General features: G+C 45.1%; 1 protein-coding gene across 5 annotated transcripts in view; it reads left to right on the top strand.

The window, feature by feature from the left end:
• The first annotated feature begins 3,963 nt into the window (after positions 1–3,963).
• Otud5 (OTU deubiquitinase 5) overlaps positions 3,964–27,246 on the top strand; it is a 30,488-nt gene continuing 7,205 nt past the window's right edge. For 2 of the 5 annotated variants that reach the window (XM_038316123.2, XM_038316122.2), the window contains exons 1-6: positions 3,964–5,062; positions 5,192–5,304; positions 15,822–15,915; positions 25,960–26,024; positions 26,111–26,267; positions 26,366–26,514. In XM_038316123.2, coding sequence (XP_038172051.1) covers positions 4,711–5,062; positions 5,192–5,304; positions 15,822–15,915; positions 25,960–26,024; positions 26,111–26,267; positions 26,366–26,514 — 930 coding nt within the window. In that variant the 5' untranslated portion in view covers positions 3,964–4,710. Of the gene's footprint in view, positions 5,305–15,821; positions 15,916–25,959; positions 26,025–26,110; positions 26,268–26,365; positions 26,515–27,246 lie in introns of all 5 variants that reach the window. The other 3 variants (XM_038316119.2, XM_038316124.2, XM_038316120.2) reach the window with 3 other exon arrangements.

Raw genomic sequence — 27,246 nt, 5'->3', positions numbered from 1 at the left:
AGCAATAGCAGCTGCTGCCGTAACCATATGCAAAGCCTCAGAGCAATTTGCCGCAGCATATACATCTGCCCCGATCAGATGGCCACATCTAACTACTTTCTTCTCTGGTGTTTTTCTTCTTGGGTTGGTCTGGAGTCTGGACCTGCTGAGATAAGAGCCTGGCACCCAGCTAGAGCAGGGCTGGGTTTTGAGATCATGGGCTGACTCTGTCGTCTTGGGCGGGAGTCCAGAAGTGTTGTAGGCAGAAGCCTGAGTTGTTTCTGAACCCTGGGAGGGACAGAAGAGACTTCTTGATTACCTCCTCCTGCCCTGTAATTTCCACATAGTTTTCTCTTCTCTCTTGGGTCACCTGCTGGATCTGTGCTCTCAGACTGAAATCTCACGTCATCTCAGGTTCCCTGTCTCCCAGCTCTGTCCCCCTGAAGCCGGCAGCTGACAAAGATGAAGTCTTCATCAGTCAATAAAACTTAAGAGGAGAGATGTGGACTGAGCATCTACTGACTCTGGATTGACTTTGAGGACTTGGCTGAGGGGTTAAGAACACTCTGGTCTCAATTTCTTTCAACAGTGAAGGGGCTGGTGTGGGTAGAGGTATGGGGTATGGGAGGCGGATGGCTAGTAAAGTATTCTTGAAGATGAGGATCATGGAGAAATGAAAGAGGGTGGTAGGAAGAGTTGGTCTCTGGAGGCAGTAAAGCAGGCCAAAGGGTACTAAGACTGATGTATCTTGGAATTTTTTTTCCAAGACAGGGTTTCTCTGTATAAGCCTGACTATTCTGGAACTAGCTCTGTAGACTAGGCTGACCTTGAACTCTAGAGATCTGCGTGCCTCTGTCTCATGAATGTTGGGATTAAAGGCATGTGCCACCATGCCCAGTGGTGTACCATGGATGTTAATCTGTTCCAAGTCCTTCATTCACAGATGGAGAAGCCAAGATCCAGAGCAACATAGTTGTTACTTAGAGAAGTAACAAGCTCATGCTTTCTGATAGCAAAAACCTACACATTTAACCCTAATAAAATTATTTCTGAGTTTGTTATATCCTCCTTTGTCACGGATGTCCCCTACATTCACTCCTGGATGCTGGCCACTCCAGGCTAGTATGTGACTGAGCTCTGTAGAGCACTGCGAAGACAAATAGTGGATTCAGACTGCCATGTTTCAGGCCTTGGGTGAGAGGATCAACTTTTGTGTCAGGTTGCTAATTTAAAATAGATAATATTTTTGGTTTGTTTTAGTTTTTTGAGACAGGGTTTCCCTGTGTAGCTTTGGAGCCTGTTCTGGAATTTGCTCTGTAGACCAGGTTGGTCTTGAACTCACAGAGATCCACCTGCCTCTACTTCCCAAGTGCTGGGATTAAAGGCCCGCGCCACCACTGCCCCGCCAGAAGTTTTTAATTCATCAAATATTTATTAACCGCCCATCATGTTGTAGCACTATGGTACAATGATGGGCAAAGAGGTGTTACTATGTTTAATATACAGAGTTGAGCATGGAAGGCAGACAAGCAATTCCAATACGAGGTGGTGGAACTAAGAGCGCTGAATTATAGAAACATAGATGGCAAGGTAACCTAAACTGGCTAGCATAGGATTTGTATGTATACAAGGAGTTGGAGTTAGGCAGGAGAGGAAAGGCTGAAAATGTGGGTGGAGGGCACAGTGCGTACAATGATTTGGAGGCTAGAGAGTGAGCTCAATGCCTTTGGGGAACTGAAAGTAGTTCAGTCTAGCTGGAAAGGAGGGTGCAAGGCTGAAGGGAGGGAAGTAGATAGTATAGGTTGCAAAAGGCCTTGCATAAGGGGGGGGGGGACCGTTGAAGACTCAGAAACAGGGAAGTCATTAAGTTTCCATTTCAGAAGGATAATTTTGGTCATGAGGAAAAAGTTATGGAGAAAAAGTCTTGAGTGAAGGAGACTCCGTCAAGGACTTTTGTGATAGTCCATTTGGTAGGGGATGTTGGCTTGCCTAGATTGATAGCAGTAGAATTCAAAAGTTGTTGCACGGGAAGCAGAGGCAGGCGGATCTCTGTGAGTTCGAGGCTAACCTGGTCTACAGAGTGAGTTCCAGGGGAGATTCTAAAGCTACACAGAGAAACTCTGTCTCAAAACAAAACCAAGCCAAACTAAAGAAAGTCATGAAATTCCATGGATAGAATGAGCAGGACTTGGAATTGACAGGCAAATGGGAATTGGAGAAGAGGAAGCTGTCAGATGTGACTCAGGTTTCTGGTTTGGGCAATAACTGGTGGAGGGGTCCTTTTGCTATTAAAGGACACATGAAAACTATTACCACAGTGTCAGGTATATAGTTAAGTATTGGGTGAAGACTAGTCTAGTTTTAGGTGTGTAGTGCTGAGCAAACATCCTTTAGGCAATGGGATATATGTCCAAAGACAACCATAAGACAAGTCGGTATAATGTTCATCAGCATTGGGCAGAAATCCCTGAATATGGAAGTCCCAGTAGATATGAGTCTCCTCCTCCGGTGAAGTCTCAGGAGCAGAAAACATCCTAGGATCTGTATGTACCCATGTATTACTGATGCCTTTCAGAGAAAAGCTTCTGTTAAGGTTAGCATCTGAAGGGAAGAGAGGTTAGGTGTCTTTTTGTTTCCTCCAAAATATTTTTTGTTGGAGACAGGGTCACCATGTAGTCCTGGCTAGCCTTGAACTCTCTCTCTTTAAGATCATTTTATATGTATTGGTGTTTTGTTTATATGTATGTGTTTACATCATGAGCATGCCTAGAGCAGCTGAGGCAAAAAGAGGTTTTCAGATCCCTGAGACTGGAGTTTCAGACGGTTGTGACCCACCATGTGGGTGCTGGAATTGAACCTGGGTCCTCTGGAAGAGCAAATGTGTGTGCGCTCTCTCTGTCTCTCTCTTTGTTTCTCTCTGTGTGTTCCTCTCTCCCACTGTTTCTCTCTGTGTGTCTCTCTCTCTCTCTCTCTCTCTCTCTGTCTCTGTCTCTCTCTGTCTCTGTCTCTCTCTCTCCCTCTTTGGTTTTTCGAGACAGGGTTTCTCTGAGTAGCTTTGAGCTTTGTTGCCTGTCCTGGAATGAGCTCTTATAGACTAGACTGGCCTAGAACTCACAGAGATCTTCCTGCCTCTGCCTCCTAAGTGCTGGGATTAAAGGCGTGCGGCTGCCAGCACCTGGCTGAGCAAATACTCTTAACCACTTAGCTGTCTGTTCAGCCCCTGGCTTTGAGCTCTTGATTGTCCTGCCTGAGCTTCCAGAACGATGATAGCCCATTGCTGATAATGCGCTTTGGATAGGAAATCTTAAAAGAGACAATGATTTGCAAAAGGTTCATAATGATCCATGTGTGCCTAGAACCGAGGTTTTCCTTCTACGGAATCAAAGTCCAGGATCCTACTCCTGCATTACCATAGATTCTAATTTATATAGCACTTACTGTGCGCCATGCACAGAACCGGGCCATTTATTGGCATTAATTTCTAACACAGAAATTATTGCTGTTGTAAAGAGAACTAGAAATAGTGGATGGATCAGGTGTTAACTAACTTGCTCCAGACACTCAAACATTAAGGGCCACGCTAGTAGCGTTCTAGCTGCTCAATATCAAGGATTTTGCCAATACCACTGGGAGACACTAGCTGCTGACAGTGTTGATTTGTAAACTTTCTCTTTTCCTGAGTAAACTAGGATGGGGGGGCGGTGCAAGTGGTGATAAAGGCTGTACCGCGCCTGCGCAGTATCCATGGGCTTGAGGAGGTCAATGTGAGGGTAAGAGGGCGGAGGTGACAGAGGAGGCGTGTCTTTCCGCCAAACACTAACTAGCCGTAGGGTGCATGTCTAGCCAGCGGTTGGCTGATCTGAAATGATGGGCAGAATCGTTAATCCAATCACCGCAAGATTACGTTTGTTGTCAGGGTGAAGCAGGGTCCGCCTTTTCCGATTTACAGGTAGGTGGGACCGGAAGTGATGACGGGGGGGGGGAATGATACGCTCTGGGAATGTTGATAGTTTCCAGTGAGTGTGTTCTGAGTTCCAGATGGGATCCTTGAGGAAACAAGTTGTACTGTTCGCGAGGCCGACCATTTTGTTTGTTTATAGTACCGCTGCCTGTGGGTTAGGACCTTGGAGAAAATAAAGAACAGAACGGAACCGACGAGGAAAGCAGGGAACACGGCTACAGACTTTGAAATTTGAGACGGAGGACACGAGAGAGCGAGCGCTCATCCCTGATTGGCTCGTGCGTGTTGTCAAGGCTTTACGCAGCTTCTTCAATTGGTTGATGTGTGCTGTTGGGACCGCTGCGACGATTTTGCCCACGTACTTCCGAAAAAGAGGCCGGGTTGTGTCCCGCTGCGCGTGCGCACAGCCCGGGAGGCCCCACCCGGCAGTTCAAGAACCTGTGTAGGGGCGGGGCGAAGAGGTGCTTGTTTTGGTTGTGTTTCCTTTGAAGCTGAATCCCGGAACAAGGTAGCAATAAGCTTGGCTGGATTTGGAGGGAGAAAAAGCTACGACAAATTCGTCTCTGTACCATCCTATTGGACCTCACATCCGGGATCTCCTCCGGGCGTGACCTGCGTACTGCCTACGGTTCTTGAACCGGTGTCCCGGTCTCTTTATCCAGGCCTCGCCGTTCCCATCGTGCTTCGCGCACAACAGTAGCCCCCTCATCCGGGTTCTCTCCCGGCGTTCTCCGCGTCTGGTTTGCTGTGGGGTACTTGGCGGTGCCGCCATGACTATTCTCCCCAAAAAGAAGCCGCCACCTCCCGACGCTGACCCGGCCAACGAACCGCCGCCGCCCGGGCCGCTGCCCCCAGCGCCTCGGCGAGGTGGGGGTGTGGGCGTGGGCGGCGGCGGCACAGGCGTGGGTGGAGGAGATCGCGACCGTGACTCCGGCGTCGTGGGGGCTCGTCCCCGGGCTTCACCACCACCTCAGGGCCCACTACCGGGGCCGCCTGGTGCTCTTCATCGTTGGGCACTAGCCGTGCCGCCTGGTGCAGTGGCAGGCCCTCGGCCACAGCAGGCTTCTCCACCTCCTTGTGGGGGCCCTGGTGGCCCCGGCGGCGGTCCTGGTGACGCTCTTGGTGCGGCAACTGCGGGGGTGGGCGCGGCAGGGGTGGTGGTGGGCGTGGGTGGTGCCGTGGGCGTGGGCGGCTGCTGCTCGGGCCCGGGGCACAGCAAGCGGCGGCGTCAAGCTCCCGGCGTTGGCGCAGTTGGCGGGGGCAGTCCGGAGCGTGAAGAGGTCGGAGCAGGCTACAACAGTGAAGACGAATATGAAGCCGCCGCGGCACGAATTGAGGCCATGGATCCTGCCACTGTGGAGCAGGTAAGGGCTGGAAGGTGAGAGGCTAGCAGATAACAGCACGGGAGTCCGTCAGACTGAAAAGGGACCTAAGGAAATGTTGTTTCAGATTGGTCCAAGAAACTTAGGTCTTGTTGCTGAACCTGATCTGGTGGAGAAGGCATGATGAAACCTCATTCCCCCGCTTCAAAGACAGTATTAGGGGCTCTAAGTATGCTAAGATACTTCTAGATGAGAACTTGGAGCTCTTTTGCACCCCATACTTGTCAGTCCTGGTCCTGGGGTCTCATCATGACTGATGGTTGGAAGTCCCCAGGAATCACAGGTAGGTTGGATCCCTTCCTGAGAGGAAGATCTCAGGTCTTGCTAAGGGACTTTGGTTCAGTGACTTTAAGAGCGCTTTTCTCTTTTTTAGGACGAGTCTGAGATTTTTCTCTCCAAAGAACTCAGACAAGGAAGTGCTCTCAAAGATAGGGTCTAAGCATACTCAAGAAACCTAAAACTTTATAAAGAATCTGACATTCTTCATGTAGGAAGGACTTTACGCCTTTGCAGAGTTGACAGGTCTGCTGACCAGCCATGCCCGGGACCTCCTCGGGAGTCCTAAGCATCTATTGAAGGACCTAGACCACCTCCTTGTAGAATTGAAGGTTTAGAGTAAACTCTCACACCTGTAGGTAGTGATTTTCAAAGCAACCCTCCAGGGATGTGAAACTTCTTCCAGGAGATAAAGTTCTCTAACCCTTGGAGACAAAGGCTGAAACCAATACCTAGGACCAGAGACTTCCTGTCTTATACCCGTCCTGAGTGACATTGGCTTGTATTTTCTATCAGTGGACTGATACCTGCGTCCTTGGAGACCAGGGTCCTAGATTTCTTCTCAGAGATGTGTTCTTTTCCTCCACCCCACTATTCAGCCATGGTCCTGAGCCTTTCTTCAAATGAATGAGACTCAGAACTTTGGTTGATGTTGATGTAAAGACAAAGACTTCTTTGCTTATGGTCTGGGGTTTTACAGACAGGGCCTGTGGTCTCTTCAGGAGTATGACACTTCTAGATGTTTCAGGCAAGAAGAGATCTTCAGGACATGCTTTCATTCAGACTGGTTTCTTTGCTCTTGGGGGAGTCATATATTCCCCTATGGATATATGTCTTACTGATTGAAATTCACTTTGGGGAGTCAACATCCCATCTTCCCCCTTCAGTGAATCTAAAGACTTCTCTGATTCCTCAGGGGTTGAGCTGTTAATCTCACGGGGGAAAAAAAACTCTCAAGTCACTAAACACAGATTAAGTTTCTTGGAAAAAAAAAACCTGAGGCTTCCCTCAGGAAGAGCTCCATCTCCCCTGGAGAACTCTCACCTATTAACTTTGCAGATGAGGTCCTAGAATCTCTGGGCCCTGTCCAATCCCTGCTTTGGAAACTCCAGCCTCAGGATATGGACAGTTTGGAGACCCAGAGGTGATGTCAGAGTTCTGCTTCTAAACCTGCCTTCCAAGGCCTGAGGCTTTCTTTTCTGTGAAGGACATAAGAGTTTCCTTAGGAACAGGAGCTTCATACATACTCCTAAAGACTTATTCTAGAGGTAATGTCTGAAGTTCCTGCTCAGGGAACTTGAGGTGCTCTTCAGAGACAGGATAACATTTCCCACCAGGACTGAGTTGTGGCACTTTTCTTTTGGGCATGATTATAAGGTCCCTGAGGAACAGGAACGTAGTCTCTTTCCAAGGGCTTTGAGCATCACATCTGCTGTTTGAGGGATTGTTCTACTCCTTAGGTTCTGAGACCTGAATCTTTTGGAGCTGTCACCAAAGACAAAATAAGTGTATTCTTCATAGGAGTCTTTTAGGAACATAAGATTCTCTTTGTGGGGAACTTGAGGCTCAAGGACATTGGCAGCTTGGGCCTCTTACCTCTGAAACATTTCCCTCAGGGACAAGAGGTTCTTTGCCTTGGGGACTGAGGCCTGAGTCCTTGCTTAGGCATGCAGCTCTCCTCCCAACATCTCAGGTGATTCTTTCTCACCAAGGAGAGGATGTGAAGTCATCTTGAGTATGGCCAGAGGCTTCTTCCTTTGGACAGAGAGGACCTGGGTGTTCTTTTCATAACAGTTCTTTACCCTCAGGTCAGAGCCTAGAAGATTGTCAGATCCTGGGCCCAGAAGCCTGAGGCATCCCTCAAACTGGTAGAGATTCTGACTCTGATTTGTTGCTTCCTTCTTCAGTGGTCCTGAAAATTTCTCTCACATCCATTTCCTTTGTCTCATTTTTTTTTCTATTTTACAGGGAACAGAGTGTGGTCTCAAATCTACTGTTCTTGTTCCTTTCTTATCATTTCTGATGCAACAAATCATCTGGATTCACAGATGTCAGGTCTGGGAGTTACGAATCCCTGATTCTTGTAAAGTCTATTTGCCCCTTACAGAGCTATACATTCTTTGTTCCAGGGACAGAGAAGGTATGTTGTTTATGGAGATGCAAAAGGCAGTTTGCAGTTCTGCCCTTATATTCGTCCTCATAAGAACTTGGAAGTAAGATCTGATTAACTCCTAAAACCTACTCTTCCCTATGACAGGGGAGAGGCTTTCTCTTCTGCTGTGGGACAAAGGGAAGATAGAGCTCTTCCTTTTCTTGCTGCCTTTCCTGGCCAAACTTTGAGCCTTTTGGGGATGAGAAGAAGGGAGATTGGTTCTGCTACCCTAATCTTGGCCCATAACTGTTGCTGAAGATGTTTATAACTTAGGGGGTAGTTTGATAACTGACAGAAGGGGATGATGATTGGTCTGGGTGGTGAATCTGGTTCCAGTTCTATGAATATATATTTGTGTTCCCTTTAGGATTCTCCAGGTGCCTGGGGTCAGGGTGCTGGGGAGATGATGCCAGAGGGTTCCTTTTGGCATGGTCACCTTGCTGAGAGCCTGTCCACTGAAAACTGGCTTGTAAGCATCCGGAGCTAGGAGGGACCTCACAGAGATCTTGGAGAAAGGGGCATACATGCTGAGATAGTGGAAGATGCTAGGCTTAGCAGTGTAGTCAGTGTGTGGATACTTCTCAGTCTGTATAGCTTCTGCTTCTCTCTGCAGTTTCCTTCCTTAATCTCTTGCTCATGGGCTGATGTGTTGCCAGTTAGCTTTGTGGTTTTAGGGATTTCAAAGCCCCTTATACCTGAATGAAGTTGATAGTGAATAATGGGTGTTCTTTGAAGAAGAGCTTCTTTTTCTTCCTTATTTCTTCCCTAATCATAGAGGTTTGATGAGTAGGATTTGGTATGATGCTTAAGGATAATGGGTAGCAATGTTGTAGCCAGCTCTCAAGTTCCACAGTTGTATGTGGAAAGAATTTGGGATTTGGAGCCGGGCAGGCTTGATTTCGAACTCTAGTGTTAACTGTTGAACTGGTTTTATGATTGTAGAACTTACATTTTAGGGCAAAAAATTGATGAGGGTTATTAGAGTGTAAATATCTTACCCATCTTGGCCGGTTCTTTTTGCTCAGGGTGAATATTTTGCCCCAGTACCATCTTGTTTTCTTCCCAAGAGGCTTTGTCCGTCAATAGGATCCATCTCTTCACATTTAGAAGCTTGCCCACCTGGAATTGGGTGGTTGGCTGGTAAGGAAGCAGCATATGGTCTCTGACCTGGCAGCATGGATCTGAGTCCTTTTTCTATACTAAACTTTTCTGTGGTCTTTGGACAGTTCCCTTTTCAGGGTCTTTCATTCTTTCTCTCTCCATTTTTTTCTAGACAGGGTTTCTCTGGGTAGCTCTGGATGTCCTGGAACTCACTCTATAGATCAGGCTGGCCTCCAACTCAGAGCTCTGCCTGCCTTTGCCTCCGAGGTACTAAGATTAAAGGCATGCACTACCACACCCAGCTTGGATTTTGATTTCTCTACCTATTAAATAGGTAGAGGAGAGTGGTTGGACTCATTGCTTTGAAGAAAGTTATAATCTTGCCTTTAAATCCTGTTTTACACTCTTCTGTCCTTTATGGAATTTTATGTGGGAGCCTTGACTCTGCAGATGTTAACCTTTTAGAAGATGTGCTATAATGTTGTAGCCAGTGTTGAACTTCTTTCTTCCTGGTAGATGCCGTAGGTTCTTTGGTGGTTTTGTGTTTGTTTAACAGTTTTATTGTGATGAAACTCATGTACACAGTTTTCTGAATGTGATGGCTTATACCTATAATCTCATCATTTGGGAAACTGAGGCAAGAGGATTGCCAAGAGTTTGACACCAGCCTGAGCTATAGTGTTGAGATGCTAAGATAGCCAAAATAAAAAGTGTACAATTTAATGGTTTTCAAGAAATCCATAGATTCGTACTTCTGTCATCAGTTGGTTTTAGAATGTTTTTTAAAAATGTCTTAGAACCCTTTATACCTTTTAACCCCTACCCCCAATTCCTTCATCTCTTTCCAGCCCCTGGCAACCCACTAATTTCTCTGGACTGATCAACTATTCTGAAACAAGCAGAGCAGAATCTTATAGTAATAAATTTTTCTTTTTTTTTTCTTTTTTTTGTTAGCCTGTATTCCAGGCACATACATGGGATAGCATGTATCAGTACTTTATTTGTTTTTATCACCAAATAATAGGATCTTGGGTTTTTTAGTCCCTCAGTGGTCCAGGAACAGGTTGTGGGGGGGTCTTTCTCGTCTATTTTGGTGGGCTTGTGTGGGTCTTTAAAGAAGCAGTATGTCCATGTTTCTCATTGGATGGATTGCCTGTGTTTATTACCCCTGGAGCAGGGTGAGGGGGTGGTGTTGGCTCCGAGCTTGCTGGGACAAAGCTGGGAGGCCTGGAATACTAAACACCTCTTGGCTATGGGCGCTGAGAAGACATCTGTCCAATGCCGTTGCCATCCTTTCCTGCACCCTTCCCCCTTTATTGGCAGCTCTTTTACCCACAGGCTGGGTCAGCAGCTTCCCAGGCTGAGAGGGAGGATTCCAGACCCCTACTGCTTTTTAATTTCAACCCTCTCTTTAGGTAGGTGGATGGTGCAGAATGGGAGGGAGCCATGTTGTGTTGTCTCACAGCCACAAAGTTCTAGAACTCACATACCAAAGGGTTACTACAAGGAGGATGTATTAATGTCCTGTGGCTGTTATGACAAATAACTGGACTGTGGCTTAGGACAACAGGTATCTTCTGCTTCAGTTTTGGTGGTCAGAAGTTTAAAATGGGTTTCACTAGGCCAAAATCAAGGTGTTGGTACTTACTGAGCATCCTCCAGGGGGGTCTAGGAGAGAATCTATACCTTTTCAGCTTCTGGTAACTGCATCACTCCAATCTCTGCCTCTGTCTTTACATTGCTTTCTCTATGTGTATGTGTGTGACTTTCTTTTCTGTATTAAATCTCCTCTCTCTGTAAAGACAGTTGTATTAGTTACTTTTCTGGTGACAAAAGCAACATAAAGTGGGCAGTGGTGGTGCACACTTTTAATCCCAGCACTCATGAGACAGAGACTGACAGTTCTCTGTGAGTTCCAGGATATACAGAGCTACACAGAGAAACCCTGTCTCAAAAACCAAAAAAAAAAGAGAGAAGAAAAAAAAAACTTAAGGAAGGGAAGAGTTTATTGTTCCTTTCAGTTTGAGGGGATATAGTGAGTCTGGTGGCAGGAGTGTGGGCAGCTGGTCTCATTGTGTCTGCAGTCAGGAAGCAGGGAGATGAGTGCTAGTATTCAGTTCACTTTCTCCTTTTCCCCTTTTCAGCACAGGACCCAAAGCCCATGAAATGATATCATCCCTCGAAGGCATACCAAGATGTGTGTTTCCTAGGGAATTTTAAACTCCTTTGAATTGACAGTGAGGCACTCTTATTAGTGTTTTACTCTTATCTTGAGATGGCTATGAGACATTGAGGACCAGAAGTAAAGCAATACAATGGCACTGAACAAACATTCCCATTCCAGAAGAGAGGAATAGGGATTTGTTAGCAAGGAAAGATTAGATGAAAGCAAGACTGAAACTCAGCAGGGAAAACACTAAACCCCGAGTTTATGCAGTTGATGACACCATATGTGTCCAACAAGCTTGGTAGTTGTACCCCTCAGCTCTGATGCTTTGGCTATATGTAGCTCTGTCTTGAGTCAACTTTACTCCATGTCTAAAGCTTTCCTTGGCTGATGTTTCTGGCATCTCCAATATACTTGAGGTCATCATTGCAAGTTGACATTACCTCCATAACTTCATAAAATGGCCTCTTAGGGCCTTATTGCAGGAAATCTGACCCTGCCACACATTACCTGGTTTCATTGGCTTTCTGAAACCTTGGTGCAAAACCGTATGTACACCTCTCTAGAGTGTTTTCTGCATTTTACGGTAGAGCAGCAGTTCTCAGTCTGTAGGTTCTGACCCCTTTAGGGGTCACATATCAGATATCCTGCATATCTGACTTATAACCATAGAAAAATGACAGTTATGAAGTAGCATTGAAAATAATTTTATGGTTGGGGTCACCACAACATGAGGAACAGTATTAAAGGGTTGCAGCATTAGGAAGGTTGAGAACCACTGGTCTAGAAACTGCTCTTTTGGCATTATCCTTCCAAATAATGTTTTTCAACCTAGTTTTTAGTTTTATAGCCTGGAGCCTTTCCTGGGTAGGGTCTTTTCCTTGAGGCAATATATACCATATAGAGTTTAAGATTTTCCTTAATTGTGCAAATTTCATTACACTTCTTGCTCCTTTTCTTGTCAAACTGCGTATTTATGTCCTTTATTTTTTTTTGAGGCAGAATCTCATATAGCCTATTCTGGCCTCAAGCTAGCTATGTAGCCCAGGCTGACTCTGAACTGCTGAGTCCCTTGGCTCTATCTCCCAAGTGTTGGGATTATAAACATGAGCCACTATAGGCAGTTAAAACTTAAACCTGGTTGATTTTCTTTTCTTCACTAAACTGTACGTTTTTTACGTCTTATATGTTTCGTGCTTTCTCAATAGATTAATGCAATAAGTAATGACCATAGTAAGTAATAAGTATACTACAGCCTGGAGGTTATGCTGACTTCAGATTCCCTCCAAGCAACTTAGTCCTTAACTTTTGAATTCATCCTCACTTAGATGATCAGGTGGGCAGAAATGAGCCAGATTATTTTGCCAGAATGTAAAACAGCCTCTAGTCCTTGTACCTAGCTGAGATCTCCTTAACCAGGACAGTATTGTTCACATTTTTGTCTGTAGTCTTTTATTCCACATTCCCTCCAGAATATACTGTTAAGCTCTACTTCAGCACTCTAGGTCTTCTCTAGCTCACAGAACCAAACCCTTCCAAATTCTTCCTGCAAACCACCTCCAGATGCCTACAGATTTGTGTGATCAGGTATTCACAGCAGTGGTTCCACTTCTGGGTACCAACTCTATTACTTTTCTCTTGTTGCTCTAACAGAATACCTGACATGAGGTTTATCTTGGAGATACAGTTCATCACAGTGGGCAAGGCATGGCAGTGGGGAATGTGAGACTGGTCATGTTGTGTTAGAGAAGTGAAGAGTACTGATGTTCAACTTGTTTTTTCCTTTTGCCCTTTTTATTCAGCCCGAGACCCCAGCCTATGTGATCATGGTGGTGATGTAAACCTATGTGGGAACTTCCTGAAGGAGAGCATTGTCCAGTCCTTTTGCAAAGGACACTATCTCTAGATAGGGAGAGACTCTCTGCTCCAGGTTTGGCCTTGAACTTGTAAAGTTTAGGGTTTGTGACTTGATCTTTTCAGGTCAGGACATCAATACCAATTAAACCTACTGATTGTTAAGGGATGGAAAGAGAGGTAGAAGTTAAAGCATTTTAAAATGGGTACTAAGGCCAGTGATTGCTTAGTGGTCCATCCTCTAGATGCAGGCCTACATGCCATTCAGTTTTCTTAGGACCCACACCCCACTTATGCAAAATGACTATCTGTTCAGGCTTCCTTTAGTTTTAGGTACGAGCCAGAGTTCCTCCAGGACTTGCTGCCAGGTGTGTGTCACTGCTCATGGCACATACTGTGTTACCGCTATACTACTAGACTTCGCTAGTACCCAAACTGTAGTACCTTTCTGCCTTTGTAAGATGTGGATAATGTTTCCTGCCACTTGGGTTGTGGCGAGGACAATTGAATGAGGTCACCTTTGTATCTGGTACCTGGCATGGGGCAAAGCACTCAGCTAATATGAGTTCATCCTTCCTGTCTTCCCTGCTTAGCTGCCTAGTCTTGCTTATATCTTTGCTCTACTGTACACATTGCCAGGCTCTGAGCATCTCTGGTGCTTAGAGGCAGAAATGACTTTCTCATCCAGTTATTAGGCATTTCTGGAGGTTTTGGGGTATTAATACTTAACTCAAGTGCCAGCCTTAATCTTAGAGTAAGGTCTCTTTCTGTTTCATAAAAGCAAGGGAGTGTTCATCTGTTTTGCAGTGCAACTCATACTGTGTCTGGCCATTGTCTTTCTCTGCCCCTCCCCTAGTTTATCAAGACAGACAAATCTCTTTATTTTTCAGTCCTCTCACTGTCCAGTGTATGGTGACTCATATTTTGGGAGATGATTAACTAGAAGCCCCCTTTCTCCCCTCATCCTTTTTTCTATCTTCCTCCCATATCTGGGAGGATGCTGTTCTTCCTCTTAACTCTCCCCTTTATTAGGTGTGGGGTTAGAGTTAAAAGTTCCTCTTCTTGAAACCCCTTGATGGACTAGGCTTTGTGGTTCTGGGAAATGGCTGACAATGTGAGCAAGGATGAACTTGGAGTAACTAGCTAGTGTACTAGTGCACAGACTCCAGAGTGGGAGGAGCACCTGGGCTACTGGAAGGTTGTGCACAAACAGGTGTGTTTGTGCTGCCCAGGGAAGCACATTAAAGGCTTATAGGTGCATTTGTCATCTCTACAAATGAAGCCACACCTTCCTGATGTGATGGGGCCTGAGGGTGAGGCTGGCTAGGTCTTCCCTTGTCCCTCTTCATTCTCTGTCCCACCTAAGACTTTCTGAGTGTATCTCCATTGTACATCATCTCTTTATGCTGGTCTCTTCCCTTTTATGTTTAGTAACCACCTCACCAGTATATGTTATTACAGAGCCTCTTTAGGTCCTGACTAAAGTCCTGAGTTCTTGACAGATGTGTCAAGTACATCAAATGCTTCCCATTTTTATAACTGGTATGACAAGCTTAGGCAGCTTCCTACAACCAGGAAACAGTACAGTAATGAAGCTGGCTGGGTTGAAAACCAGGGCTTTTTTACAGATCGCGTTCCAGGACAGCCAGGACCACACAGAGAACCCTGTCTCCAACAACCAATAAACAACAGAAGGAAACCAGGTCTTTAAACCTCCAGATATTATGCCCACTCTGCTAGAGAGCTCTCTTGTTTTTTTTATGGGATGGAGTATACCCATTGCCTGTAGTGGGGTACAAAAATGGCCCTTTTAGCAGGGATCCTATAAGTTCCTCAGTAGGGTAATGCCCCCTAGGAATAGGCTTCACCTTCTGTAGTACAGCCCTGTTGCTGGGTCAGGCTGTCTGCTTCTGGCAACCAGCAGAGGGCGGGAGGAGCCTGAGAAAGATCTGCTTCTGCTTCATTTTGAAATGGAAATGTCTTAAGCTGTCAAGGTCATTACTATTATTTTAATTTAGAAGTATGAGTTTGTATAGGTTCACTTAACCAAACCTTTGGGATCAAATGTGATTTGGAATTTAGAAACTATTTAGAATTTGGCAAAGTCTCCTGGTGTTTATACTTTGATTATATAATACTTTAGCAGAGGCTAGAGCAGTACCTGAATGTTTCTTTGTGACAGTGTTTCAGTCTTCACCCTCAAGTAGGCCATCTGGTTGTATGTCAGTTCTCTTCAGGTTATGATGGGACATTAGATTAAGACTTTGGGTTTTTTGTTTTGTTTGAAGTTCCTTGATGTTCAAAGCATTTAGGGATTTGGAATTTTAGATGAAGAATTGTGTATCTTATTGGGAAAGGAGGTTAAAAAAAATCACATAGCATGAATACTTAGGATTATATTTTATCGTCTACTTTTTTCTGTTTTTACTATACATATGTAGAGACTTGTGTAAATGTACATGTAAGTGTATTTGGACACACTTGATATCATAGTTGGCTCACTTTCTGCCTTACACAATATATTTTAGAATTTCCCAGATGTTTATAGGCTCAAGATCTATATTCTAGCTAGTTGTTCTCTTTAGCATCTTCCCTGGGTGAAACTTATTGATAGAGAAACACATTCTTCATCTAAGGACTTAGAGGGTCCAGGCCTCTGGCTGCCTGGGCCAGGTCTTGCAATATCTAGAGCAGGGATCTGAAAGCAAATGAAGTTTCTATTTCCAGGGCATCTGGGACCTCTCTGGGATTAAGTCTTATTCTTGTCCAGTGACTGAATCTCTTGCTTTTTGCTTACAGAATAGTCAAGAAGGGCTGTGAATTTCCCAGTATCCTTTTTTGCTAGTCATCAGGTCCTCTCAGGAATTGAGGACAGGACCCTGGGGAAGAGGTACAGGCTTCCCTGGGTATGGGTTTTCCCTGTTGCTGACCTCCCACTGTTTCCTCCAGCAGGAACACTGGTTTGAAAAGGCCTTACGGGACAAGAAAGGCTTCATCATCAAACAGATGAAGGAGGATGGTGCCTGTTTATTCCGGGCTGTAGGTGAGTCTCTGCCTTGGTCCTGTGGGCTGTGGGGCTTAAAGATGCCTCTGAGCTGTGTCCCTGTTGTCAGCAGCCCCTGAGACAGGATTGCAGCAGAGTTAACTAGTTGGTATTTTAGGATATCCAGGCATGAACCTTATGTTAGCGTTTGGCCTCTTGTCTTGGATTGTGCTGAGTGAATAATAACACAGTAGTAGTGATAAAGTGACATCACTTAGAGACTAATACTACTGGAAACCCATCCATCCATCTATCCATGTTTTTGTTTGTTTTGAGACAGGGTTTCATCACGTGTAGTCTTGGCTGCCCTGTAAACAAATCATACTAGCCTTGAACCTAGAGATCCGCCTACCTCTGCCTCCCAAGTGCTGGGATTAAAGGATTGAGCAATAACCACCTGGCACGGAAACCCCAGCCCCCAGCCCCCCCCCCCCACCTCCCGCACCCCTTTTTGTTTGTTTTTCAGGATAGGGTTTCTCTGTAGCTTAGGAGCCTGCCATGGAACTCAACTCTGTAGACCAGGCTGGCCTTGAACTCACAGAGGTCCACCTGTCTCTGCCTCCCGAGCGCTGGGATTAAAGGCGTGCACCACCGCCGTCCTGGAAATCCTTTTATTATCCCACAGTGTAGGTGAATGTGGAGACTGATGTTGCCTCTATTTGTCAGATGAGAAAAATGTCTCAGAAGTAGGGAGTGGTTGCCTAGGGTTACACAAAAAGTATGTGGTAGTCAGGATTTTATATGTGGGTTAACCATGTCATGTTGTCGCTTTGGTTTGTAAGAGTTTGTACCCAGAGTTTTCTGTGGTGTGGTGTGGTGTGTTGGGGAAGGTCTCTATTCTGTGCTTGTGCATGTGCCTCTTTTGTGAAACTGGGCATGATGAAACACACCCTTAATCCCAGCATGCAGGAGGCAGAGGCAGGTGGATCTCAATGAGTTCAAGGTCAGCATGTTCCATGCCAGCCAAGTATATTTTGTCTTGTTTCAAAAAAAAATCTAGATCTTTATAGGTTTCTATATTAGGGTTTTTTTCTTTTAGCTTGCACAAAAGTAGAGAAAATAGTGAGCCCTTTCAAACTCTTCATCTAGCTTCAAAAAGCCATTAACACAGCTGGGTGGGGTTGCACAAACCTTTAATCTGGGAGGCAGACACCAGCAGATCTCTGTGAGTTCAAGGCCAGCCTGTCTACAGAGTAAGTTCCAGGACAACCAGGACTGTTACACAGAGAAACCCCATCTCAAAAAAAGAAACCACACACATACACAAACACACACACACAATCATTAACACATAGATAGCCTTACTTTATAACTACCCTGCCCACTCTTTCTCACTTCCCTGAAGCAGTGTTTTTACAATATAACTTGACACAGGATCATTTCATTCATAAATATTTCTGTATGATTTTTTTTTTTTGTTTTCGAGATAGGGTTTCTCTGTAGCCCAGGCTGTCCTTGAACTCACAGAGACCTGCCTACCTCTGCCTCCGAGTGCTGGGATTAAAGGCATGAGCCACCACCACTTGGCTTCTTTGTGTTTCTTTAACAGATGCATCTGTATTGGTTTCTGTATAGCTGTCAAAACTAGCAAAATTAATTTTTTTGAGACAGTCTTACTCTCTAGTCCAAGCTAACCTGAAACTTGGAATAATCCTGTTTCAGCCTCCTAAGAGCTAAGATTATAAGTGTGAGACACTGTACAGCTAAGAATTAGTAATTTTTTTCAAGATTGATTTGTTAATGTATACAGTGTTCTGCCTGCATGCATACCTGCATGACAGAAGAGGGCACCAAATCCCATTATAGATGTTTGTAAGTAAAGCAGTGAACAATCCCTTCTCCAACTCTAAATTTGACAAAATAAGTTTCTCTAGATGTTTGTAAGTTACCTTGTGGTTACTAGGAATTGAACTCAGGGCTTTAACCTCTGAGCTATCTCTCCAGCCACCAAGAATTAGTAATTTTTTGAGACTGGGTCTCTGTTAGTCCTGGCTGTTCAGTCTATGTAGACCAGGTTGGACCCAAACTTTGAGATCCACCTGCTTCTGCCTCCCAAGTACTGGGATTATAGACTACTGTGCCAGGCTAGAATTAATAATTTCTAAATATTGTCTACTAAGCCTGAGCTAGATCTTTGAGTCCCTGTGGCTATGAATCTTTGTCCAAACAAGTAAATGTGAAATCCCATACCAACTTGAAGGGAGACAAGAATGTGGCCTGTTCTCTTCCCGCACCAGTGGTTCTGTCTTCCAGGGAAAATTGCTGGGAAGCCAAAGATCTGACTTTTAGTTCTGGCCCAGTTTATACCTGCTGTGTGGCTCTTCGACTGTTTTCTGATCTGTGAATTGCTGGTGGTCCTGAGGACTCCTTGAGTTTTTTCTAGGTCTGTGTTTAGTTTCTGGGTGACCCTCATGTCTATTATAAGCTATACTGTGGATCAGGTACCACTCATGGGCAAGTGACTCTTCTTTCTGGACCCTCTTTTATTAGCTGCAGAATTGATTAAAGGATTCTACTGCTCTGGTTTGATTTGCTTTGGTAAATCCCTCAATGCTTGATACATAGTAGGTTATCATGGAACAGTAGCACTAGTATTCTCAGTTGTGCCCCAGAGCCAGAAATATTTGTGGGATGGATTGACAAATAGCTGCTCACCCTCTACCAAGCAGAGACTATTCAGAAAATGGTTTCTGTTAATTGAGAGGACAATCCCAACTTTTCCTACTCTCTAGTTTGAAGTCATCTTCTCCCTGGGCTACTTACTAGAGAAAGAACTGGCTTTAAGAGGTATCTTGGGGATAAAGGGAAGGCAGAGAATGAAAAGGTGAGGAGGACCTAGTAGTTTCTAGGCCCTGTATTAACCTCAGACTGGATGGAAGAGAGGCAAGATTACTGTTGGGCATATGGCTTCATGCTTACTGAGGAAGCTTGGGGCTGTTGAGGACCTGGCATGAATAGTAACTCACATCAAGAGCAATTTTTGTATGTGTGTGTCTGTCTATCTAGCTCTCTTCCCCCCCCCCCCCCAATTGGGGCCTTCCAGTAAGGGGCCCAAGCACACAGGAAGAGCTGACCTCAGCAGGTTAAAAGGCCTTTCCTTATCAGCACTATGGCTACACATTTCCCCTGACTGGGCTGCCCTCAGCTTTTCTCTGTAAAACCTCAAGTCCTATGGCCTCTCCCCTGTAGTACATGGTCCCTGGTCTCTAGGCCTCCTAGAGGTTTCCCTGGTGCAGAGTACACAATATGTGTGCCTGGGAAGGGGACTTTGTCCCCAGGCTTTCTGCTGTCCCCCTGTTTCTAGCCTAGCTTATACAGGGACAGATGGTCATCACCTTAGGCTTTGTACCAGGGCTTGCAGGCTTTAACTTCCTACCATGCATTAAATAGTGAAGGGAACATGTAATAGAGAGTTGGAATTGAGTGACTTGTACACATATACGGCACTTTGTTGTTGTTTCCCTGACCCTACTGTGTGCTATACATTCATCTGTGTGCTTCAGGCTCTCCTGAAAATTTTGGATTATTATCCCATGAAATAGAATCAGTTGAAGGTCTGAAAAGACGGCAGAAGGTATAGCTCAGTAATGGAGCTTTTGCCCAGCATTCAGGAGACCCTGGGTTTGATGCCCAGCACTACCAGGGATAGAAAGGGAAATGACAATGGTAGAGTTTGCATGGGGACATTTAGGTGTTCAAAGAATACACAGGAGGCCCCAGGGTGTTGAACCCTTTCACCTAAGACCATCAGAAAACACAGATATTTACAGTGTAATTCCTAACAGCAAAATTAGTTATGAAGTAGCAACAAAATAATTTTATGGTTAGGGGGCAGTCACCACAATATGAGGAACTGTGTTAAAGGGTCACAGCATTAGGAAAGTTGAGAACCATTGGTCTAGCTTCTTAGTTTGTCTGTTCTTTGACATCTCTGGACCTTCCTTCTTACAGCTAGAATCTATTCTTCCATTGTTGAAAATGTTAGGCAGGTGGTTTTCTGCCCTTTGCTTTACCACTGACATCAGGACAACACTTTTGAACCAGTATCAATTGCTTGTACCCATTTCTCCCTGGCATCTCTTCTAGAGATTTATGGGCATCAGTGAACTCTTGGGTGGAGGTGAGTATCCTATGATCCCACCCTGCCCCTGCTGTGCTCAGATAACCTCCTCCTAGAAACATAAGTCTCACTCCCTTTTCCTTCATTTGGGTTTGACTCAGCAGAAACGTCTAGCTCTGGCCATGGCAGTGGTGCTGGCCTTTGGGCCAAGTAGGAGCCACATAGAGGTGTCTGCATGGACTTCAGTAGAGAGTAGCTAGAGCTTTGTTTTATAGCCCAGAAATATTATCCAGACCCATGTCTCTGGTTGTTTTGGACTTGGAACATAGATCATCAGCATTGGGAAGGATGGCTATTAGGTAATTTTTTAAGATTTTGCTTTTTATTATTTATTTTTTGGAGCAGACCTAGCCCAGTCTAGCCTGGAACTTTCTTGGTTGACCAGGTGGCCTTGGGCCTTGAACTTGTGATGCTTTTTGTCTCTCAACCTCCTGAGTATTGGAATTGTAGATATATTGATGTCGTGCTTTGTAACTTAATTTTGACAGGTTTTTCTTTTTGTTTTTGGGTTTTTTTTTTTTTTTTTTTTTTTTTTTTTGAGACGGGTTTTTCTTTGTAGCCCTGACTGTCCTGAATCTCTCTCTCTGTAGACCAGGCTGGCCTCAAACTCAAGAGATCCTCCTGACTCTGGCCTTCCATGTGCTGGGATTAAAGGCATGTGCCACCATCTCTTGGTCTTAGATTTGACAGCTTTATAAAATGAGCAACTAAGGCCTCACCATAAAGCCAGGACCCTGTCTTATGTAGGTCACTCAACCAATGTCAGAACAGCAGTGTTTGAGATTATATCAAGACACAGGAGATTTCTCTGTGCTATTTCCTGTACACCTGTCTCCATTGACCTCTCTCTGTTCAGCATCTTTGTGTTTTCCCATTTCCCCTTGGGAATCCTCAAGCAAAAAAGCATATACCTCAGATTGGATCTGAGGCCATGTGTCTTGTGCATAGTTTGTACCCAGTGGAGCAGTTGGGTATGCATACCATTGTTGTTTGATAGATGGGTGGGACATTTTCCTCACTCCTTTTTCAGGGTTCCCACAGGGGCAGAAGGACAGTGGAGATCAGTTAAGGTTACTGTTGCTCCTTGCTGCTGTGTGTACCCACAATTGTGTGGTTTGTTTTTAGGTTCTCCACAAAAACCAAGCTTCCTTTATTAAACATAGCATTGTGTGTGTGTGTGTGTGTGTGTGTATACAACATAGTATGTTTACATGGAGATCAGAGAAAAACTTAAAGAAGTCTGTTATCTTCTTCCTTCCACCACGTGGGCTCTAGGGATCAAACTCTGGTTGTCAGGCTTGGCAGCAGGTTCCTTTACCTCCAAGCTTCCTTTTCTGTCTTTAGCAGAACTTAATGGTAGGAAAACAGTCAGGCAGCTGCCACCTGAGGAGTACGTGGTCCCATGTCCCTTCAAAGCAGGAAGGACCCTGTATTTACTGCCCTTTAGAAATAATCTGGACTTAAATCAGTTAAGTGAAATGGTTCAGTCAGTAAAGGTACTTGTTGCTGAGCCTGGCAACCCAAGTTCAGTCCATAAGACTCATGTGATGAGAGGAGAACAGACTCCCACAGCAGAAAAGTAGTGGATCTGGAAAGACGCTTAAGAGCACTTGCCGCTCTTGCAAGTGGGAACCAACGTGGGTTCCCAGCATTCACAAAGTAGCTCACAACTTTCCTTAACTCTAGTTCCAGAGAAACCAGTGCTGTCTCCTGTTTGTGGGCATCAGGTATGCATGTGACACACATATGTACATGTAGACAAAAATCATAAACACACAGTAAGATAATCTTTGTGGGGGGCGCAGAATAATCTCTGTATGTCGTGCTTCTCCCGGTAAGTGTGGGCAAATGCAGGTTGTTTTGTTTTTGTTTTTCAAGCATTTTAGGGATCCTCAAGAAAAAGGACTTCTGCAGGCAGTAGAGGAGAAGGATGAAAGAAGTTTGTTAGAGATGTTGGTCATTCCTATCCCACCTATCCCTAGCAAAGGCTGGGAAGGAAGTGGCATGGCTTCCTGAGTATGCACAGTCTCACATCTTGTCTAGCCTTCAGTCTTTCCTGATTGGTGACAAGGACATATACTCACAGTATGCTGTGGTTTTGTGTTGTGGAGTTGGTCATGTGGGTATTTAGTCTCAAAGATTTCAGTCTTTTGGAGGCCCTACAGGCTCCATGTGGTACATATGTGTGCTTCTATGTGAGTATCTTTATATGTTCAGAGAAAGCAAAGTAGTATGGTGTGTGGGGAGGAAGGTTCGTGTTGAATCTAGAGAAGTGTGGTGTGCAGTCTCTGATACTTGTTATCTCTGCTCAGTTACAAGCCTTTCTCTTGTTTCAAGTCATTCCTTGTGCTAGCAGGGAAACTGATGTCTAGGATCAGGCCTAGCCCTAGGAAAATAAGGTGACTGTGAGACATGAGGTGAGGTGGGGGAACGTTCCTTGGGACCAGGTGTTGGTGGTGCCTTTCCATCTTTGACACCAAACATGTGATAAATATGTGATCCTGAACTAGCTATGCTATTTCTATATCAGTGCCTCCCCCATCTTGTGTAACTTTTGTTTTGTTTTTTTGGTAAGGATCAAATGAGTTGCTTGAAAAGTCTGTAATAGAACTATTTAGTGATCTTACTGTACTGAGAACTTCTGAGTCCTGCATAGAAAGGGGACAGAGGTGGATATAGTGGGGGACCCCCTTCCATCTGGACCCTGGAAGAAGAAACCAGGTGCATATGGCCAAGTGCAGTGTTAGCAAGAGAAGTTTCAGTTTCTGTCAAAACAGTTTCTCTGAATTCCCCCTTTATTTGTGGTTCCAGTGGGCCACTCTTTCTCCTTCCTTGGTCTACCCCCCACAGGGAAGTCCATCCTGGCTCCCACATGCTAATCTGGGAGGAGGAGGAATTTTCCTAAGGACAGAATTGGTAGGACTAGGAAAGTTAGAAAAGCTAATTCATGTTATGATGTGCTTTGCCTATAACATCGAAGAAGAATTTTTCCTCTTGATGGGGAGGCACTGTGTCTATTTCCTTGGACTAGAGATGCATATTTTATTCCATGCTAATAATTACAAAGTTAAGGTATACACTGGGTATGGTGTTATATACTTATAATCCCAGCACTTGGAGGCCAAAGAAGGAGGATTGTTGTAAGGTTGAGGCCAGCCTGGGCTACATAGGGTACTATTCAAGCCAAGTGTCTAAAACTAAAAAATAAAAAATAAAAAAAATTAAGGAACAGTTTATAATCAGTGTGAGGTTGTTTCTTACAAAAGCTGGGATGAGTCTATAAGTGCTATAACTTGCCTGTACCTAAGGGCCCTACACATAAAGTGAGTATTACTAGTTTGGTAGGAATTTGGTTGTCAAAGTTTTGAACAAAGGCACTGAATTCTGTAAAGAGAGCTAGCGGTGCTTGTAATTGAAGGGATACCCCTCCTTTTCTGCATTTGGGGCTTTCCTTTGGTGGAGGAAGTGCAACAGAAATGAGTAAGGGCTTAATAAGCAATTCTCTCAGCACTCTCGCTGACTGGTAGACAGCTTGCAGTATAATAGGAGTTGCAATGGCTTGCCTGTTTCTTTTTGTTTTTTTGAGACAGGGTCTCTCTACATAGCTCTAGCTGTCCTGAAACTCATTTTGTAGACTAGGCTGGCCTGGAGCGCCTGTTTTCTTGACCACTGCTTATGTTACAGATAGTTGACAAACTTTCCCTTGTAGTCCCATCCCCATACTGGAGATTGAACCTAGCACCCATGTTCTCCCACAGAGATATATTCCCAGCTCTCTATAGTCTTTATAATACCATTTAAATGGAAGAAGAGTTACTGTCCCCACTTTATGAATTTCAACCCAGAAATGAAAGACCTTGTCCAGTGCTACATAGCTAAGAGGTGGCATGAACTTTCTGCCAGAAAAAGACAAAATAGAAGACCCCGTCGTGTCCCCCCCAAATCTGGCATCTAGCTCTGGCAAAGAGAGATCCTTTCTGTAGGAGATACGTATATCTCAATCCAGCTTAGGGAGCCTGGTAGCCCACCCCTATTTAACCCTTTCACTCCCATCTTAGTTCCTGTTTATGGCAGCTGCAGACTGTACTGCCTCCAAGCTCAGCCTACAGAAATAGCTCCTCCAGCAGCCCAAGCAGCCACAGCAGCCTCTGTGGTCCTGGCTTCTAAGAAAGGCAGCAGCAGCTCCCAACCCCCACCCCCAGCTTGTATACAGGACATGTGACTTACTGGAAGTGCTGGGGAGGGGAGTGTGGCCACAGAAGCCACATCCTTGTTTACATCAGTGAAGGGGCTACCCCTTCCTGCCTTCACAGACCCTTCTCCTCCACCCCTCAGGTATCTTCACCTCTAGGATGAGTTGAGGCTGTTGTAGCTGCCCACTTTCTTTCTCAGTGTAGCCTTTGTTTCCGTACCATGCAGAACCCTCATGGAGGGAATCAGAAGGCAGTGAAGACCTGCTGGCAAGTCTTCAGAGAAAAGACTGCCAGGCCTGACTGGTGGGCACACTCCCATTTCTAGCATCCCTGAGCCCCAGGGGGATCCCATCAGTGCTGTGAACCTCTGGGGAAACACAGGGAAATTCCCTTTTTCAAGGCAGCTAGTGAAAGTCAGGCTTGCCTTATCTTCAGATCCACGTGATGGGAGAAGAGACTCCTGCTTCTGTGCTTCAGCCTATATGGCTGCTCAGCAGACTATATCCAATTTCTTTTGCTATACCAGGTCCTGAGCTGGCAGTGTACTTAGGTGTGAGTTGCCCTCTACTTTCAGTTAGACGCCTTGTGTAATCAGTCTATGCACACCTTTGATGAATTGGGTAATAGAGGGGTTCTACCACTTTATACTTATTGTCCACTAGAGACCTGCCAGGTCATACATACCTGTCTGGTAGCCAGAGAGTCAAGCCAGAGAACTTGTCTCTGGCTACTTAACCTACTAGTTATTATTTGGCAGAGTAAGTAATTTTTCTTCCTTTTCTTCTGGTTAAGATTCTAATCATAGCTGGGTGATGGTATTATACACTTTTAATCCCAGAACTCAGAGACAGGTGGATCTCTGTGAGTTCAAGGCCAGCCTGGTTTACAAAGAGTTCCAAGGCAGCCAGGACTACAGACGGGGAAACCCTATCTTGAAAAACAAAACAAAAAGATTCTAATCATGATGGGGCATGGTGGTTTTTATGCTTTTTGTGGTAGTGGTGAATGTAGGGTTTGGTTTGGTTTGATTTGACATGAAGCCTCACTCTGTGATCTAGGTTGTCTTTGACCTTGGCAGTTCTCTTGACTCAGCCTTGATTATAGGTGTTTGCAATTTACAAAGGCCAGTTTACTTGTTGAGGAAACCTCTAGTTTGACATTGTCCCTTTAAAACCTTTTGTTACTACATTTTTATTTCTTGGTAGGTATGGAGATTGTGGTGGCATGCCACAGGGCATAGGACAGTTTAAGGGAATTGGTTCTCTCCTTCAACTATGTGAGTCTCACGCATCAGGCTTAGAGGAAGTACCTTTATCCAGAGTCATCTTGCTGGCCATTTACTGTGCTATACTTACATATACACCCCTATACGCTCTCATTCTTCAAGATTGTCTAACCTGGTTCCTTTTTTTTCTGAGTCTCATGAATTTACATTGTAGATGAAGATAATCTGATCATCCCACTTCCATATCCTGAGGGCTGGGATGAAAGACATGGCACTGCCACACCTGGTTTATGTGTGCAAGTTCAGCACATCTTCAGACCTTGCTTGCCATCTACCACCACCCCATTACAGCACACAAAAGACCTCTCCGGGCTTGGTGTAGAAAAGGGACTTTCCCTAGTCCCTCAGCCCATCTTTCCTCTAATGAATAATGTTCCGTGACTCAGAACTCTTGTGATGACAGCTCTAACTCCATCCTTTCCTTTCTTTTGTCCACGCACCCCCAGCTGACCAGGTGTATGGAGACCAGGACATGCATGAGGTTGTACGAAAACATTGCATGGACTATCTGGTGAGATCCTGGCGAGGCCTTGGGACAGGAGGAGGGTAGGAGGATCTCCTTTGTACACAGGCCTTAATTTTTAATCCCTTCTACAGATGAAGAATGCTGACTACTTCTCCAACTATGTCACAGAAGACTTCACGACCTATATCAATCGCAAGAGGAAAAACAACTGCCATGGTAACCACATTGAGATGCAGGCTATGGCAGAGATGTACAACCGTCCTGTGGAGGTGTATCAATATAGCACAGGTACTTCTGTAGTGGGTAGATGAGGGACTAATGGTGCTTCATCAGAGCCAACCATACTGGGTCCCCTGTGGATGCTCCCTCCTTCTCTTTCTCTGCAGAACCTATCAACACATTCCATGGGATCCATCAAAATGAAGATGAACCCATCCGTGTCAGCTACCACCGGAATATCCACTATAATTCAGTGGTGAATCCTAACAAGGCCACTATTGGTGTAGGGCTGGGCCTGCCATCATTTAAACCAGGGGTAAGTGGGTCCCTGTGCCATGGGTATTTTACAGAGTGTTGGTTCTGCCCTTAGCCCACAAAATGTCCTCTCTCTTTGAGTTTCTCCTGAAGTCTCACCTGTATATAAAATTAGTGAGTTACTGTTGATCAGAAATCATTCTATGGTTTTGATTTGCTTGTCCATGAGTTGGCTCACTGATCTTATGCTTGTTGAGAGTAGTCTCTTAGGATACCTTGTCCTGGGTAGCCAGGCTTGCACAAGGACTTTCTTCAACTTCATAGTTAGAGACAGTTGGGGTCACGGGCCTGGTGTGTAGCCCTGACCCACATACAGCTTACTGGAATGGACCCTGGGGCAGATTGTATAGGTCGGGCCAATACTGAAAGCACTTCCCATAGGCCTGAGACCTAGTAAGTGTCAGAAGATGGCATTTCATTTTCCCACATCTCCTGGCAGAAATCATTCATTCTCATAGTCTCTCTCCTCTCATCTTCCCTATTCTTTCCTCCCTCCTTTCATCCTGTCCTTTGACCTTCCCTCTCCCACTTCTCCTAGGTTGCTTTTCCTATTCCTAACCCTCCTTCCTCTCCTCCCCACCCCCTCTCCTCCCTCTTCTCTGTATTCCCTCTATCCCCTCCTGGGGATTTTGAAATCCTCTATTCAAGTCTCACTTCCTACGAACAGAAGGTGGTCCTGCCTCATCTTAAGAAACACACTAGCATTAACATACCCTCCAGCCCTGGGGTTGGG

Source organism: Arvicola amphibius, chromosome X (genome assembly GCF_903992535.2).
Source record: "Arvicola amphibius chromosome X, mArvAmp1.2, whole genome shotgun sequence".
In the NCBI taxonomy this organism is placed as follows: Eukaryota; Metazoa; Chordata; class Mammalia; order Rodentia; family Cricetidae; genus Arvicola; species Arvicola amphibius.
Note: the sequence above shows the minus strand (reverse complement) of the source record. Positions and strands in the feature narration are given on the sequence as shown.